Genomic DNA, 19,531 nt, shown 5'->3' with positions numbered 1-19,531 from the left:
ACTTAGTGGGTGGTCCCCCAGACTTCAAACTTCCGGTGTTTCCTTATTATGTCCGGTTTGTTGGGTTGCCTAGAAATTTCACCCAAACACTCTCTGAGGGGTGTGGAGTTCAATGGTGCAACCCGAAAGTGGATCTGTTCACTTCCAGTTTTACCAGGAAGTGGTCATAGACCCCTACCTCCTGAACATAAGGTTGCACAGGTATGACAGTGTACTTGGGTGCTGCAAGTGCATTGCTGCGTGGCAGCAGTGTTATAGCAGTCTTTAAAACTTCAAATGTCTTTACTTCGGTGACCATTGCTCTTTTCAACGTAACATAGGACTAGGTTTGAAGGCCACATAGCAGCCTGGAAATCTAGTCCTTCAATCCAGAATCTAGAATCTTGAATCCAACTAGAAACATTTAAAGGTTAGCTTAATTAATATCCCACCTGCCATGGCTGTATTGTCTGCAAACTGGCACAGCCGTGCCCAGTGAAAGGCCCTCTTCCTGGCACACATTGCGACATGTCATGGAGGGCATGGGCCAGAGCATACACAGCCTTGTACACATTATACTCTCCCCTGAGGTCAGACACATCCAACAGGGTAGTTTCTGCTGTTCCTAGGTCCTCTAGTCCAGTACACACCCTTCCACCAGCATCCACCCACTCTGACGGAAGGGGTGCAAATTTACACTGAAATGTGTGCTCCCAAAACTGCCTTACCTGAAGAAACAACAATGAAGACTTAAAGGAGAATTCCAGTCATTTTAGATGTTTGCTTTGATGTGCCGCTAATCACTCACCAACATACAAAGGGCCGTTGAATTTTTCCAGAGAAGCCCCTGTTGTCCATTGTGGAAAACCCTTCCACTGGCATAATGGAGTAATGTGTATAAATGAAAATCGCCTATTTTAGCACCTCCAAAGTCCGTTTTTTTTTCACTAATCCTCATTTTGCAGTGTACTGACACTCAAACATGCACTGAATGTCCCTTATGAGCTGCCGTTCATGCAGAACGACGTGAAGCTTGTCCTCGGTGTTGCCAGATTCTGTGAGAGAAACAAGCAACCAGCTCCATGTCGTTCTGCATGAACGGCAGCTCATAAGGGACATTTAGTGCATGTTTGAGTGTCAGTACACTGCATAATGAGGATTAGTGGAAAAAAAAAACTTTGGAGGTGCTAAAATAGGCGATTTTCATTTATACACATTACTCCATTATGCCAGTGGAAGGGGTCTCCACAATGGACAACAGGGGCTTCTCTGGAAAAATTCAACGGCCCTTTGTATCTTGGTGAGTGATTAGCGACACATCAAAGCAAACATCTAAAATGACTGGAATTCTCCTTTAAGCATAAATAAAATAAAGTATGTCATTTAGAAACAAAAGCTTAAATACCAAATTAAACAAAATACTCACTATGTTATCTTCATGGTTATTGTCAGGATGTATTTTTAACAGGAAGTCCTTGAGACCCGGTATCTCTCCACGATGAATGGCAAAACCCAGGGTGCCTCTCAGGTAGGGCTGGTAGTGAGGAGCCTGGAGATATCGTTCTCCCCACCAACCTGAAGTGGCAGGGAAGATCCATTGCAGACCTGTTACATTCTGCTTTACCACCTGGAAAAAACAGGATGCCTTTCCTTCAATACATTCTCATTATAGATTCCTTCGAATTATGAATCCCTAAATTGACATGTATCACAACACAAACCTCCTCCATGACATTAGGTATATATCTCCCATATCCAAATACAATGACCACACGAGCTGTGGACGTCTTCATCACAGTGACAATCCTCTGGAGTTTAACCAGGTCATTGTTAAAGGGAAGAGCCTCTGAATAAGCCACACAACCCAGACCAGACTGGTCCAGATCAGACTGGAGTATTAGGGCAGCATCACGGCCTCCATCATCATCACTAAACAACAGTCCTACCCAGGTCCACTCAAACCACCTCATCGTCTGGAGTATAGCTCGCACCTGATTGGTTAAATAATGGAGGGATAAGTGTTTAGGTTAGATTATTCACATAGTGGTAAATCAGTGTGTGGAATATGAACTACTAGATACCATCATGTCTATTGTGTGTAGTTCACCTGGAAGACAAAACTTGGTATTGTTCTAAAGAAGGATGGGAACTGAGTCAGGTCACTGAGACAGGAGCAAGCAGAAAAGTAACTTATCTGAAAAAAAAAAAAAAAAAAAACAGAGCAAAAAACATGTTCTGTAATGTACTAGATCATGGGTGTTTAACAGTTGGTTTACTTCAGGGGGGCCGGCAAATCTTTGTGTGATTTTCTTGCCCTTTGGAATCTCATTCCAGAAAGCAAGTGGATCACAATGTGCTGTTTTAACACAAACACTCTACTCTACCCTATGATCACAATGTGCTGTTTTAACACAAACACTCTACTCTACCCTATGATCACATTGTGCTGTTTTAACACAAACACTCTACTCTACCCTATGATCACAATGTGCTGTTTTAACACAAACACTCTACTCTACCCTATGATCACAATGTGCTGTTTTAACACAAACACTCTACTCTACCCTATGATCACAATGTGCTGTTTTAACACAAACACTCTACTCTACCCTATGATCACAATGTGCTGTTTTAACACAAACACTCTACTCTACCCTATGATCACAATGTGCTGTTTTAACACAAACACTCTACTCTACCCTATGATCACAATGCAGACTGAATACATCTGTGTATCCTTCAGCACCATGGACAGCAACACACGTCACAAAACATCACGTTTTAACCCCCAATTAATTACTAGGCTACACATTTGACTAAGATACATGGAAATTGGCTCGTCTTTCTCTCCTTTCACTCCTAAGAGAGAGAGGCAGCGAAAAGCCGACACGGACACGGATAAAAACCGAACACAAAGGATAAACAGAAGGATAAAGTTAAGGATTACAGAGCAATTTGAATGTTAAAGAATGCAATCCTTTCAGAATCATGTGTGGTCATGTCCACATTATAACATTGTTGTAACCTTATTATGTATATAGAGGAGTGATTAATAAATACGCTTTAATGTTACAATGTTATTATTATACATTTTACATCCTGAATATCACACCACATAGTTTACTCTCCAGTCTTTTAAATAAATAAAAAGTAGCATTCCTACTCTCAGGTCTGGGAAAATAATCTAGTTATTGTGACAGTGGTGTTCAAAAGGTTAGAGAAGAGCACTAGTGTGTGTGTGTGTGTGTGTGTGTGTGTGTGTGTGTGTGTGTGTGTGTGTGTGTGTGTGTGTGTGTGTGTGTGTGGGTGTGGGTGTGGGTGTCAAGTCAAGTAAGCACCATTAAGCATGTATACAATAGGCCAGGGTAAAAGGGGATTCAAGTAGGAAACTTACCATGGGCACTCTGTACAAACCTAATATTCTAGAGATGGCAATAGAACTTTTAGAGGTAGAAGGACCCACTATTCCGATCACTGGAGGAGACCCGACACAGCTCTCATCCAGTGTAAACTGCTCCTCTCTCCCACTGATCAGTGACATCGCTGCACGGAATGCAACTCCAAGCGTGAGACAGGTGTCATAGATACTGTATCCCAGAGTCACATTGGGCAGCAGGCTGGGGTTTCTGTTGATCTCATTGACGGCAAAAGCAATGGTCTGGGCCCCTCTGAACGCATTGGTGCCAAAACTAACACACACAATTACACTGTAACCTTGAATATCATTGCTGTCAAAAAACATATATCTCCATATTGAAAGGTTTTAAGTTATTGTTCAATAAATGAATGCCTTACTTTGTCTTACTACAGGGTCACACAAACATAGCAAACTAGCTGATCTACAAGCTCACAAGACATTGGACCACAACACCTTGTGAGCTTGTGGATCATCTAATTTAGGTATTTTTTAAAAGTAACTTTTAAAGGTTTAAAGGTTTCCACCTGACAGCAACTATGTACATGTCTAGAAATATACGAATCAAATAATCCTGGTTCTATCTATCAAAACAAGGTCAGTGTTCTCTTGCTTGCTAGTTGTGATACTCACTGAAAGCAAGAAGGCTCCTGTGGCTTGGAGGTAAAAGACAGCTCAGGGAACACAGAGGCGAAGTGGATCAGAATCAAACCACCCAGAAGAACATCTCCAGCCTTGTACAATCTGTTGAGATTAAACTGTTCCTGTAACTCACACGAAGAGGAAGATGAGGAAGACAAAGGAGAGAATGAAGAGAACAATATCAAGTATGAAAACAGGTGTTTGACTAGAGAAACCCTCATGACTGTCCTCCTCTGTCTAACGCCCCCCTCCCTTCTCTAAAGCCATTGTCCAGTTGGTAAGTTTTATACACAGTGCTGTGCCATCCCCTGTGCCACCTTATGGCATTACGTAATCCCTGTGCCACCTTATGGCATTACGTAATCCCTGTTCCACCTTAAGGCATTACGTAATCTCTTACAACACCCATCTGAGCAGAGACAGAAGTAGAGGCAGGGCTTAACATACATTAACAATACTTTCATACATGAAAATATAAAATCACAGCCAGGCCCCAGATTGGGCCTCTCATCCACAACCAGTGGCGGATAGTAACTAATTTACTTGAGTTCTGTTCTTAATTACATTTTTGGAGTTCTATTTGTTTTTGCAAGCACGTGACTTTTAGGGCTACTACATTTACTGTTGAGGAAAGACTTTCGCACACCTAGAGTAAAAGCTTAAGAGCAGGTGCGTAGGCGAACAAGTGCACATCAATAATAAAAGAATACGGCCAAATACGCACACTGCCAAACGGCACGGTACAGGAACACATTTATTGAAGGAGAAGCAACGTTTCGGTCACTGATGAGACATGAAGGCCAATACATTTCAAATAGAAATATTGGACTTTAGACTTCACTAGATTTCTGGGAAGAGACCCAAACTACAAAAAATATATTATGAATTACCCACTTCAGCCCCATTTAAAGTATAGTGAAAATAGCAGATCTACAAGCCCACAACATTTGAAAAGGTCTGACATTTTCAGTTTTTTATCTACCTTTTTATATACAAAAACTACTTTCATTTCAATGCACCAATGCATTGATGTTACAAAAGAAAATGTAGCCTACTTTTTAACGTGTACTTTTGAATACTTTTTTATTTACTTGAGTATATGCTTTGTCCACCACTGTCCACACCCTCTCCAGCACCACCCACCCATGTCAATATGAACAACTTCAAATAATAGCTCTTGGCCTTAACCTTGTACGTAGTTGTTTGATGCGATGCGAGAGTACGGTCTAGCCAACACCAACTCGGGACTCCTGAATCGCTCTCCTATCTAACAGGGTCTGGAGCTCTACAGTGTTGTTAGCTAAGATGTCGCGCCGCAGTGCATCTATGTAGGTGGTGCGCTTCTTGTCTTTCCTGGCTTTGCCCTGGGTTGGCTCCTATAGTGTCAGTTTGCTCGCCACTAGTTCCGGGTGCCTGACCCAGTGCCCTGCCTCATCCTTCTCTCTCTGACCTCGCCTGTGACCCGTGGCAGGTCCCCAGAGAGGACCATATTTCTGATGTGGTCCATCAATGTGACACATAGTGCTGTAGTCTTTCAATACACATGTTCCTGACAAACGGATATGGACATGACTGACATCATGGTACTGACCAGAGCCACTGGGTTACTATGAGTTGCCTCAATGAGGGGTCAAAAACACTAAAGGTCACATATTACCGTCATGTGGTTCACGTAGCTCTAAATAGTTACAAGCGGATGATTTGAATCCATTGTTTTCTTTCTGAGCATCTGTTTTGCTAGGGGAACATTTCTCTCCGTCTACCGTGTTTTCACACACTACATTATAAACCAGATGTACCAAATGCCACCAAAATGGCATTTTTTTTTTACAGGGGCCAGTTTCGAAATACAGCCATCTGTACGTGTTCTTTTAGGTTTTGAAGGAGAGTAGGGATTCACTCCTTTACGACTACTGGTAGGGCATTCCAAACCTTTGTGGCATAGCTGGAGAACGTCCCTGTATGAAGTCTAAGCTTAGCCCTTGCATTGTGTTAGAAATTGCAGGCACTTTCCCCCCCACCTCATAGCTGACTTGTTATGCATTCATATCCATGTAAACACTTTTTGGAATATTATTCTTTCATTGAATATTGACAATTTGGGGGGAATTGAGCCACACTTCTCTGCCGGGTCATATTTGACCCTTAACAGACCCTTATAGAGACCATCAGAATTAACTAAAATGGTGGCAATTAATTTTATTGCGTTAAAATAGCTTTTTCTGGGGATATCATGAAGCCTTGTTCCAATAAAGAAATGTAAAGGGTACTTTTTTACCTATTTAAACTTGAAAATGGTTAAAAAATGACCCTAACACTACAATGGAAGGGAGGGCAAGACCACTTTGGTAGAGGTTTGGGTTGTATAGTTGCTTTGATGTAGCTCCGAATCTGGACAAGAAATCTAAAATAATTCCTCCATTGATTAGAAATTGATCATTGAAAATATGCTCCTCATTGACTTACATTGTACAATGAAACAGCTCTCAAAGTCACTCATTTAGCGCGTAAGCAAACGCAAACAAAGTTGATTCAGACAAAATAGAACAGCACCAAACCCAGTACTGTTTGTTTTTTGAATAAAAAGTATTAACTTCCCTGTTGATTTAGGCATTTTTATTAGGAAGAAAACCCAGACTAGACCCGCAGATCCGGATATTCAAATAGTAAATTGAATTGAAAAATGTATTGAATTAACAATACATGATTTTGTCATGTTTTCATATAAAGTTACATTATTCAACTTTACATGTCACATCCTTGTAGGGATAGTTGACATAGAATTAAAGGTATTAAACTTATACACTTTGATAATTTTGTCAAATAAATTGTTGAATCAGAAGAGCTGATTTAGCGAGGCATTGACCCATGTGAAATTTAATTGGTGTTATTGTAATGGCCTCTAAGGCCTGGGTTAATTAAATAACAACACTGTGTGTGTGTGTGTGTGTGTGTGTGTGTGTGTGTGTGTGTGTGTGTGTGTGTGTGTGTGTGTGTGTGTGTGTGTGTGTGTGTGTATGTGTGTGTGTGTGTGTGTGTGTGTGTGTGTGTGTGTGTGTGTGTGTGTGTGTGTGTGTGTGTGTGTGTGTGTGTGTGTGTGTGTGTGTTTGTGTGTGTCTCTGTCTGCCTGGCAGATGACATCAATCAGCTAAGGGACTGTCATTTGGGACACAACTGGTGAGTTGACGATGCCTTGGGCTTTACTCTTGTTTTCTCTCAAACCTTCTTCTAACCAGGAGAGTGTTGTTTTCCCTCACACCTCCTCAGGAGAGTGGCCACGTGAGAGTCTGTGCACCCTTTTTGTCAGCAGACTGGGCACTTTTTTGGACTGGGCACTATACTCCGATTATCGAGTAAGACTCACCACGCCAAAAACCTTGGCTCGGACTAATATAAGAGCTGAATGTCAGCCTACTAGTGATGCGTGGGTCAACCCGTTACCCGCAGGTCCCGCGGGTCAACCCGCGGCGCGGGCGGACGAGTCAAGATTTCAGAGGCAGTTATGCGGGCTGAGGGTGTTGCGGGTCATCAACACCACTCTAACACACACAAAAAATCACATTTAAGCCTATTATTGATATTAATATTTGGATAAAACTACCATTAAAACCCATCATAATTATTTAAAGTTTTTATCATGATCTGACAATGTCAGTGTGGGTTCATTCCCGGCAGCCTGATGGTGCTGCTGTGTCTCACAGTTTTCCGATAGATCAGCCTATTCTTCGTACCATGGTGTTGCACGTTGAAAATATTAGACCTGCAAGCTCACAACACGTCGCAACGTGCCGCGTTGTGGGCTTGTATGTCTGCTATTTTCGATACGCAATAACACCGGCATACGGCGAAGCACAAATGAAGCTTTACAGCCGGGTCACCTAATCAGCGCTGCATACGGGTGGTTCGCTCGGGTGTAATGATAAACAGAACCGAGATCCCGAAGTGATAGAAAATGAACCAGGTCGGACCCACTTGACAATAATAAAACCCGTCAAAACCAGAACTCGTATGGGTCGTAGATATTATACAAGCAAGCACAGTGACTGTCTGTCTGCAATGAATAAAGTGTTAGTGGCGAAAGTTGGTGACAAACATTTCAGGCAACTAAGTCAAGTAATCAACCTCCCTTGCGCCATCATTCATGTATAACATTAACAAAACTAAACACAAGCTGTAGGTTTTGCATATTAAGGTTGAATGAGATGTAAAGGCCAAAACATATATTAATTTGTTTATACTGATGTGCGATATACTGTGTCGCGCAGCAGTTCACTCACACTCACTCATGATTATCTTCTTTTTTTCACCGCGGGTCACAGGGTTGATTTATATACCGTTTTGGGGGGCGGGTTGGGGCGGGTTCGGTTCCGTGGCGGGGCGGGTTATGAAAAAAGCCGACCCGCGCATCAGTACAACCTACTATCACCATAAAAGTATATGACGGATTAAAGGGCTTATGTCTCTGCTGAATTTAGAAAATACTCGTCCATGCATCTTCAGTAGACTTGCGTGATGAATAAACAATCCGATGCAGATAGTGTAGAAACGTGATGCTCTGTGCTGCATTGGGAAAGGAACGCTCCAGCAGGTCTTTACCATAGAGTTCACAGCATCAACCTGCACCATAGCCATCATTAAGATGGCCCAGCAGAGGCTACACCCATTGAGTCCTACCTAACCTTCACTTCCTGGTTCGGCAACTGCAAGGCAAAAGAGAAACATCAGCTGAACAGGGTGGTGAAGACAACTGGAAGGATCATTGGTGCCTCTGTTCCCTCCTTGTTGGAGCTCTATACAGAGCGCTGTGCCCGAAGAGCCACCAGCGTCATAAGGGACCTCCATCACTCTTCCCATGGCCCCAGGTCCAGGAGGGAACTAATGGGTCAAATGAAATGTTCTGAAGGGATACTTATGGGTCAAATGAAATGTTCTGAAGGGATACTCATGGGTCAAATTAAATGTTATAAAGGGATACTAATGGTCAAATGAAATGTTCTGAAGGGATACTCATGGGTCAAATCAAATGTTATAAAGGGATACTTATGGGTCAAATGAAATGTTCTGAAGGGATACTCATGGGTCAAATCAAATGTTATAAAGGGATACTTATGGGTCAAATGAAATGTTCTGAAGGGATACTCATGGGTCAAATCAAATGTTATAAAGGGATACTTATGGGTCAAATTAAATCTTCTGAAGGGATTCTTATGGGTCAAATCAAATGTTATAAAGGGATACTTATGGGTCAAATGAAATGTTCTGAAGGGATTCTTATGGGTCAAATAAAATGTTATAAAGGGATACTTATGAGTCAAATTAAATCTTCTGAATCTAACATTTCCTGACAAAACATCCCTGAGATGTGAGATCCTGCTGATAAGATCATTTCTATTCATCAAACAACATTAAGATCCTCAACAGAAGAGGATTCTATTCGTGACAAATCAAGGATTGTCCAAACCCAGTTGCTGATGAAGGTTGTGATCCAGTTGATGAGGTGCAGTGATCATCTTCAGAGATGCTTGGTTCCCTTTATTTCTCACCATGTCGATGAATATATAAATATATATATATCATAATAATCATTCTCTAAATTCCATAATGTATTTCACGGCCTACATTGGTTTAAGGTGAACAGTTGCCAATGTAACCCTGGTAATACAATGTCATTAACACACGCCCTGCCTCTGTTTCTGCCTCGACCCAGATTACGTAGTGGCATACGTTGGCACAGGGAATGGCACAGACAGCACTGTGTATAAAACTTACCAACCGGACAATGGGTTTAGAGAAGGGAGGGGGGCGTTAGACAGAGGAGGACAGTCATGAGGGTTTCTATAGACATACACCTGTTTTCATACTTGATATTGTTCTCTTCCTTCTCTCCTTTGTCTTGCTCACCTTCCTCTTCTTGTGAGTTACAGGCACAGTTTGACGTCAACAGGTTGTACAAGGCTGGAGACTTTGTTCTGGGTGGTTTGTTCCCATTCCACGTCATCCCTGTGTTCTCTGAGCTGACTTTCACCTCAGAGCGACAGGAGCCCACCTGCTATGGGTGAGTGTCACAAAATACGGTACAGTGGGTTCTCTTCTCAGTGGGGTCCAGGGACACACAGGGGTCCTTGAGGGCTTTCCGGTATAAATGAGTTAATATAACTCAAATACATTAAAACATATATATTTTTTAAAGTGGAAAAATTAGGAATATTCTTGAAAAGAACAAATGTTGTATTGTGTGTCCCTGGCACATAATATTTTCAGATGTGTCTCTGCGGCCAAATACACATTAATTTCTGTGTCCTTGACATGACAATGTTTGAGACACCCCCTGCAATAGCAAACACGAGAATAGGGAACTTGTTTTGAAAGATGGTATGCTGCGCACACAGGTACACATGCTCTATGAATACTGTTTTGCCTGCTCCTATATTTCTTTGTTTTCATTTTGTTCTGTTTGCCCTTATTGCCTGGCTCTGTTTGTTCTTTATAAGTTGTGCAGCTACGGTTGTTTTTAAATGTGCTTTATACATCAAGTTTTGTTGATTGATATTTCCCCAAGGTAAATATTCAAGGTTACAGTGGCACATTCTGTGTGTTAGTTTTTTAACCTCAGGTTTCAGGTGGGCCCAGACCATGGCTTTTGCCATCAATGAGATCAACAGAAACCCCAGCCTGCTGCCCAATGTGACTCTGGGATACAGTATCTATGACACCTGCATCGTGCTGGGAGTCGGATTCCGTGCAACATTGTCGCTGATCAGTGGGAGAGAGGAGCAGTTTCGATTGGACGAGAGCTGCGTCGGGTCTCCTCCGGTGCTCGGCATTGTGGGTGCCGCTTCCTCGTCACATTCTATCGGCATCTCCAGTGTGTTGGGTTTGTACAGAGTGGCCCTGGTAAGTTCATCACTAGAAACCCCTTTTACCATCACAGAGTTTATATAGTAAATGTCGCTGTGAGGCAGAAACCTGTATGTCCAAAACTGTTACTTTTCAGGAAACGGACACAATGAGCCAGTGTAGTTAATATTTAGCCACAAGCTGTTATTAATACTTCACATTGGTGAGACAGAGAGAGAGAGAGAGAGAGAGAAAACAATTAAATAAGGATATCTAAAGTTTGCGCCTGACAGTGACGCTATGGATACAAACATTCCGAGCCGATCTACAAGCTATTTTTTAAAAGGTTTGACAATAAAAAAAAGAGTACTAAAAGAGGTGAGTATATTTTAATGCCAATACGTTTCAATACAGGCCGTGCAACAAGAGTATTTTCAGAGTATCATGGTATTGCTATACTTTTATATCTGTGGGTAAAAAACAAATCTAAAATAGCAGATCTACAAGCTCGAAACCCGGCGTGAAGCGACGCGTTTTGATTGTGTTAACCCATTAAGACCGGGAAGGCATTTGTGTCATTTTAGAGTTTTGCTTTAACCATTATTGTATACTTTGGCTATTCAAAAATAGCAGATCTACAAGCTCATAGCGTGGCACCGAGTGCCGCACTACGAGCTTGTAGATCTGCAATTTTTTTGTGTGAAAAATCCTGAAAATGTGTGCAAATCTTTGAATATATGTTTTTAAGCAAACGCTATTCTGTTCCAGGGATATATAAAAAAAAAAAGGTGTATTCCAAATGTTGTTTGTGTTTTGCAGGTCAGTTACTATGCCACCTGCTCCTGTCTGAGTGACCGCGGCCTGTTCCCTTCCTTCTTCAGAACAATACCAAGTGATGACTTCCAGGTGAACTACAGAAGTGTTGATATCAAGTAGTTAACGTTAGCCTCATAGCATAATGGCCTCCGTCATATGTTGGCCAAATTGTGAATATCTGCCTAATTCTGCTATCCTAACACTGCTGCTTCACTCTGCGTTATTAACTACAAACTCAGCCTATCAGAATGCTTGTTTCATTCCAAAATCCCTATCTGCTTAAAGGAGAATTTTGGACTAAGGTTTTCTTACCTTTTCTATGACGTTATGATATCTTATGATGAATGGTACAGTAGAAAAAAATCATAACTCCATCCCGGGTCCTCCACAGCTTAACTCATTCACTGCCAGGCTTATTTCAAGCTTGTTGATCCATATGCCACAGGCATTATGGATCAAACGGAGAAATGTTTTTCTCCGTTTACATTTTAACATTGAAGTGGATGGAGCATTAACTTTTTGAAATGCCATTTTTTGCATGGGCCTGTTATAGCGCCACCAGGAGGCCGATTTGTGCAAAACCCATTTACTCCTACAGATTGTATCCAAACATCACGCAAATCGGTACACAGTATCTCTATAGTCATGTGATCAAGACAGATCTGTCCGATATTTCATATTCCATCCAGATTGGCTAAGGTTGGCTTCCAAAGTTTGCAAGATTGGTCCGTTTTGAACAAAATGTCTCAAATCATGAACACAGCGTGCGATTTCAGGGAAAACTTGCACGCACATTCCCACTAGGCCGAGGAAGAAATGCCACCCTTTTCACATTGGCCTGTTATAGCGCCACCAGCAGGTCTAATTTACCAAAACACATTTTTGCAACAAAATGCCTCAAATCATGAATGCACGCACATTCCCACTAGCCCGAGGAAGAAATGGCACCCTTTTCACATTGGCCTATTATAGCGCCACCAGGTGGCCAGAATAACCTACCTGACCTGGCGGAGACCTGTGCTCCGAGGAGCACTTTTTCTAGTCAGACATGTAATCACTTAAACCGTCAATGCTCTGTACTTGGTCTGCTCTTTTTCCCTCTACGCCAAACCTTGAGGCGTTGTGAGCTTGTAGATCGTCTATTTTCAGCTATATGTTCCCTTCAGAACAGGGATTACAGGGTTCAAGTGGTTGATGTACTCACTATGTGAAGACTCTAACCCAGCAGTTCTGATGTACCACTATGTGAAGAATCTAACCCAACATATTAATGTGGTGTCTCCCCATGACCCAAACTCATATTCTGAATGGACAATACTTGATGAAGCCTTATTTTAAAACAAATAGTGAATATACAACTTCACTACGCCATAGCGAAGAAAAATGTTGTGAAATTGGCTATCACTACTTGATTTCAAGTAAATGTAAATATTTTATGTTAATGTTTAGATTTTTTGAAAATTCTTCTTCTTTTTATTTGTATTAGTATTTATTTTTATAATTGTTGTGTTGGTTTGTTTTTGGTTCAAAACATTCTGAAAATCTTTTGAAATAACAATAAACAAATGTAGGAAATGTACCAAAAAAAAAAGAGGGGGGAAATCCAGCCTATGAGCACTTCTCCCTCCACCCTTCATCCAATCAGGTGCGAGCGATGCTCCAGATCATGAGGCGGTTTGGGTGGACCTGGGTGGGCCTGGTGATCATCGATGACGCCTACGGCCACAGCGCCGCGCGGTCCTTCCAGTCCAGTCTGCTCCACTCCGGTCTGGCCTGCCTGGCCTACGTGGAGGCTCTGCCCCGGGACTACGAGGCTGCCCAGGTCCAGAGGATCGTCAAGGTCATGAAGACGTCCACAGCTCGCGTGGTCATTGGATTTGCCTATGAGGGCCATATGGCTAAACTCATGGAGGAGGTTGGAGTTATAGGATATGATATCTTTGCTATGGGCACAAACCTCTTAAATCCATATTGTTTGCGTTTTTTCGTGAAATCTGTCATTTTATAGATTTATTTGGCTATTCAGCTTGTAGATCTGCAATTTTTTTGAGATTTTTTTTTGCAAATGTGTGCAAATCGTTGAATATATATATTTATATATATATATATATATATATATATATATATATATATATATATATATATATATATATATATACGTATGTATATACATTTTTAACTCAAATCTTTGCTTCTGGGTTTTTTTTTATGTTTTAAACTGTTAGGATTTAGAAGACAATTCTCAAAGGCACTCGGTGCCGCACTATGAGCTTGTAAATCTGCTATTTTTGAATAGCCAAGGGAATCTAAATATGACACACAGATGCGTTCCCAAAAAACACAACAAGTTAAGAGAGATTCTGCTCAACACAACAGGTGGTAAAGCAGAATGTCACAGGTCTGCAATGGATGGCCACTGAGTCCTGGACCACATTAACGGGACTCCAGACTCCTGAATTCATGCCGTACCTGACAGGCACCCTGGGGATCGCCATCCGTCGTGGAGAGACACCAGGTCTGAAGGACTTCTTGTTAAAAATACGTCCTGACAATAACCCAGACGACAACCGTGAGAATAACCTAGTGAGTCTTTTGTTCCACTTGTTAGCAATTTCAAACTGATGCCTGTTTTCAATGAAATCACATTGGCCCTCATTTATCAAAGTGGTGCATACCAAATAATGGGTGTACGGCGAGATCACCGCAATCGTCGGCATTTATCATTTTATCAAGACTTTGACTTGAGTGTACCGCCCGCTCAGATCTCACATCTGGTCTGAGGGCGTCTAGGATTTATCTACACCGTCTCTTCCATCGTAGACATACGGAGCAGCATTGTCTGACCATCTGAAAGGCATCTGGACACATGTATCCACTCCCTGTGAAAATATAACATTTTATAAAGGCATACATCATGGATATGCACTCCTATTTTATTTCAAAGTGACAATGACAAGCAATTTAAATCAAGCGATGGAAACAATCTAACGGTGCTTAATCATTCACCCATTAAACAACTGCTTTAATAGTCATTCAGGCTCAGACCTAGACTATACAAGCGCTTATGCGAGAGCATTTTCGAGAGTCGGAACCGGTGCCGCTGTAATCTTTTCATGGACAGTGAGGTCCCCAAACGTATATACAGTAGCGCGTTCTATGGAGTTATGTGCAACCTGGGTGAAGGATAAAAACCTGACGCTCCAAACCTGTGCCCAACGCAGGTAATCTGCACGCTGTTGATTTATTTGGGTCACCGGCAGTCACCCCATAAACGTTCAGAAATGACTGCCTTACCAGGCTATCGCTCATTAACGTGGCATCACGACAGCCCTAGCTCTGGTCTATAGCGTTAGAAGGAGTTCTCCTTAACTCTTCTAACGCTGGACCAGACGTGGACATGACAGGCAGCCAGGCGGGTGGGGGAAACTCTTTCTTATTGGCTTTACATACGTTGTATGGTGGTATACCGGTTCTTCATGTCTTAAAATCGTGGCATTTCGAGAATATTTAAGGGCGTGTTATATAAGGGCGTGTTATTTAAATGACGGTCGGTTTCAGCCGTCACATTTATCAAAGCTCAGACCAAATAGGATTGCTTGATAAATCTCACGTGGACGTGGGCGTAAGCTAATTCCTGGGCTAAAATTTTAAGCTGGTTTGTACACTCCATTGATAAATGAGGGCCAATGTCTCCTCATTACGTTAACGCTCTTCCCCCAGTCTTGTATTTGTTTTACTGAGGTTGAGGTTAGGCATAAGGTTAGGTTTAGGCATAGTTTTACTGAGGTTACGTTTAGGAATACCTGGTGCCGGTCGTTCTGAGATCGCCAGATTTGACTCGGGTGAACATATTTTTTGGGGCGAGCATTCTCGTATTGCTCACCACTTGCCGTACTTGAGAGGCACCCTGGGTTTTGCCATTCGTCATGGAGAGATACCAGGTCTCAAGGACTTCAAAAATACATCCTGGCTGACTATGACCCTGACAACAACCATGAAGATAGAACAGAGACATGACATCTGTTATTTTATGTATGCTTAAGTATTCATTGTGTTCCTTCAGGTGAGGCAGTTTTGGGAGCACACATTTCGATGTAAATTTTCACCCCTTCCGTCAGAGTGGGTGGATGCTGGTGGAAGGGTGTGTACTGGACAAGAGGACCTAGGAACAGCTGCAAATACCCTGTTGGATGTGTCTGACCTCAGGGCAGAGTATAATGTGTACAAGGCTGTGTATGCTCTGGCCCATGCCCTCCATGACATGTTGCAATGTGTGCCAGGAAGAGGGCCTTTCCCTGGGCACAGCTGTGCCAGTTTGCAGACAATACAGCCATGGCAGGTGGGATATTAATTCAGAGTGTGGCTGTTAATGTTTTAGTTGGATTCAAATTTGCCATAATAGCATGATGAGAAATGTATTATACATTTTCTTATAGTGATGTAATACTAATTGCCTGGCAGCAAATGTTTTCAGTGCTTGGAGTAGTAACTTTGGGGGATATTTATTATGAAAAGGTACTGTAGATACTCCTGGAGAACGCATTCTCACCCCAAGAAGTCAGATGAGTGACTTGAGTGACTTCTTGGGACGGATATCCCAATAAGTCAAACATTGACTGGAAGGGGGGGGGGGGAGGGGGCAAGAATTGGGGATATGAGTAACGATCATGTCCCTATCGGTACATCTATTATTACATTGGAGAGAAGTCCGTCACCATTTTTCCCGTGTCATTGTTTCGCACTAAATACAACAACAACATATCACAAGTCACTAACAACACAAGCCACAACGTGCGCAATTAATTTACGGGTGGCGTAGGCTACTTTTCATTGCTCACCACATATTTGCCTCCTGCCCTCCTCGGAGCATAATTAATTGCGGCCAGCACAAACTCACAACATTACGGGTCGTGCCATGTTATTCCCTAGCGTCAGCACCGACCACTGTCGAGCGAAACTGAAAGCAACACCACGCAGTCGCTATCGAAATCTCCCCACAACAACAACAACACACGCGACGCGACCACTTCGCTTCAACCCCGGCCGTTGCTTTCACTTTGCTCATGTCTCTCTATCACACTACACTCACGCTAATATGTCATGCACATCCCACACAAAACATTAAAACACGCCAGTGTCTCAACGCAGCCGCTCGGCAGTCTGGGATGCCACGTTGGCAGACAAGCAGACAGGTCCGTGTTGCCAGATGTGCGCCAAAAACAAGCAACCACCTTCATGAAAGAAAAAACAAACAACCGAAGGGGTCCGCGATGTTTCACTGGGGTCCGCAATGTTTCACGGGGGTCCCAAGACTCCCAGGCGGTCCGTGGACCCCCAGGGGGTCCCCAATGTTTTTTTGTTTTTTTAATTACATTTTGTTTTTTTTACTTTCTTTTGGGAAATATTTATCCCACTATTTTGGTACCCCAAAATAAGTGAGCCCTCGCTAGAGCCCCGTGCGTGGCTACGTGCGCCCGGACCTCTAGTTAACAAAAATGGCGCTAAGTCAGCTGAAGCAGACTTCGCAACGCTCGGCACGGCGACTTGCTCGCCTGACGGCTCGCTCGGTGGTGCCCCTTGAATCTGTTCTTGAGAGATTAATCGTCCCCTTGCCAACAAAAACGAACAACAACGAATGAACAATCATAGAACATTCTTTGTGACCTCTGTCCTCACGGAGATCGGCTCATTACACACCTAGTATAGGGAAAAAAGTGTAGCCACTCGCCATGATCTATTGCAAAGCTGTGGCCATTTCAATCAGGCGTGTTTTTGCTGTAAAGTAAGAAGAATGGAGATATAGAGCACATGAAGTAAACAGGAAGTAAATGAGCTTTTACTTTTTTTGAATGACGTAAATCAGGCAGTGACAGTATTCAGTAGGTTTTTAAAGCTCTTCATGATTCTGCTCATCACCATTTCTAGCTTGTGTATTACCTGGAAAAGGTCAACTTCACCACATCTGTTGGTGATCATGTATCATTTGATGAGAATGGTGATCCTTTACCAATATATGATGTCATGAACTGGGCGTGGCTTCCTGATGGAAGCACAAAGATTCACAACGTAGGCGTGGTCAGGAAGTCAGCCTCCGGAAATGAAGAACTCATCCTTGACGAAGACAGAATCTCCTGGAACTTTGAATCTAAAAAGGTCATTTCAGCTTTCTAAAATAACTCATGTTGAGCTCATGATGTGAATGTAATTGAGTTTAGACTGAAACTGATCATTGTTACTTTCCTCTGTAGCCTCCTCGGTCAGTGTGCAGTGAGAGCTGTTCCCCTGGAACCCGTGTGGCCAGAAGGAAAGGAGAACCTGTCTGCTGCTTTGACTGCATTGCTTGTTCTGAGGGAGAGATCAGCAATCAGACTGGTAGGTTTACATTACTAGTCCATTCAGACCGGTCGGTTTACATTTCTAGGCTGTTAAGAGTTCACAGAATTAAGCAAATTTGAGAAAAGTGAAGAATTGCCATCTTTGTTAGACTCTACAGAGTGCACCAGTTGTCCAGAGGACTTCTGGTCCAGTCCCCAGCGTGACTACTGTGTCCCTAAGAGCATTGAGTTCCTCTCCTACTATGAGGCCCTGGGTATCTCCTTGACAACCATCTCATTGCTAGGCGCACTTATCTGTGCCATTGTCATGGGAATCTTCATCTATCATCGAGACACGCCCATGGTACGCGCCAACAACTCAGAACTCAGCTTCCAACTTTTGATGTCACTCAAACTGTGTTTCTTGTGCTCACTTCTGTTCATTGGTCGTCCCAGACGCTGGACTTGTCAGCTGAGGCATGCAGTATTTGGGATCAGCTTTGTGCTGTGTGTCTCGTGTATCCTGGTAAAGACTATGGTGGTGTTGGCCGTGTTCAAGGCCTCCAAGCCTGGTGGTGCAGACATTATGAAGTTTTTCGGTGCCTTGCAGCAGAGAGGAACAGTTTTGGCTCTTACTTCCATCCAGGCAATAATCTGCACAGCCTGGCTTGTGTCTGCCTCACCAACTCCTCATAAGAACGCACAGTATCAAAGTGATAAGATAGTCTTTGAGTGTGATATGGGATCAACAGTGGGTTTTGCTGTGTTACTTGGTTATATTGGTTTACTGGCACTCCTCAGCTTCGTCCTAGCATTCATGGCAAGGAATCTTCCAGACAACTTCAATGAAGCCAAGTTCATCACTTTCAGCATGTTGATCTTCTGTGCCGTGTGGATAGCCTTCATCCCAGCATATATCAGCTCTCCAGGCAAATATGCAGATGTAGTGGAGGTATTTGCTATTTTAGCATCTAGTTTTGGCCTTTTGGTGGCGCTGTTTGGCCCAAAGTGTTATATAATCATTTTTAAACCCGAGAGAAACACTAAGAAGGCCATCTTGCGTCATGGTGCCACCAAGACGTAGAAAAATACGTGTATATGGATATATTTGATTTGATTGCTGAAAAGTTGATTACCCATTATGTTTTTGGTATTTTTGAGGGCTTCTCTGACATCAATTCTACCCCCCAAAAATGTGAACACTCATTGGTTTATTTGCAGTCAAGACTTTTCTGAATAATGAGAACTCAAAAAGAGGGCCCTAGCAGTCCTAGCCAATCAGAAGCAGGGAATAATTTTAGCCAGTGTCACAAGTACAGTAACTTTTATTTGATTATCTGTATACATAAAGGCATAGATTCCTTGCACATTTCTTGACTCATATAAGTATTGTTGTACAGTACAACCGGTACAACTGTGAAGCAGTCTGTTTGCTTATAATGTTGAAACAAAAATAAATGGGCATATGCTGTTGTAATATACACACTTTATTTCCCAGTTAATGCGCTTAAGTTGTCTTTTTATTTGT

General features: G+C 42.5%; 2 protein-coding genes across 2 annotated transcripts in view; both read left to right on the top strand.

The window, feature by feature from the left end:
* The window catches only part of LOC308089679 (uncharacterized protein), a 496,849-nt gene that overhangs the window by 403,362 nt on the left and 73,956 nt on the right, over window positions 1-19,531 (top strand). The window lies entirely within an intron of this gene.
* On the top strand, window positions 1,478-19,087 carry LOC308082204 (extracellular calcium-sensing receptor-like; the record flags this gene model as incomplete). The annotated part of the gene is made up of 10 exons (XM_080423877.1): window positions 1,478-1,507; window positions 9,961-10,091; window positions 10,636-10,930; window positions 11,693-11,779; window positions 13,335-13,604; window positions 14,066-14,272; window positions 15,753-16,028; window positions 17,615-17,842; window positions 17,938-18,061; window positions 18,174-19,087. The coding sequence occupies 10 exons, from the start codon at window positions 1,478-1,480 to the stop codon at window positions 19,085-19,087; spliced, it is 2,562 nt and encodes an 853-aa protein (XP_080280003.1).

This window comes from Gymnoscopelus braueri (assembly GCF_963280865.1).
Source record: "Gymnoscopelus braueri genome assembly, chromosome: 1".
In the NCBI taxonomy this organism is placed as follows: domain Eukaryota; kingdom Metazoa; phylum Chordata; class Actinopteri; order Myctophiformes; family Myctophidae; genus Gymnoscopelus; species Gymnoscopelus braueri.
This window is presented reverse-complemented; position numbering and strand designations above follow the sequence as displayed.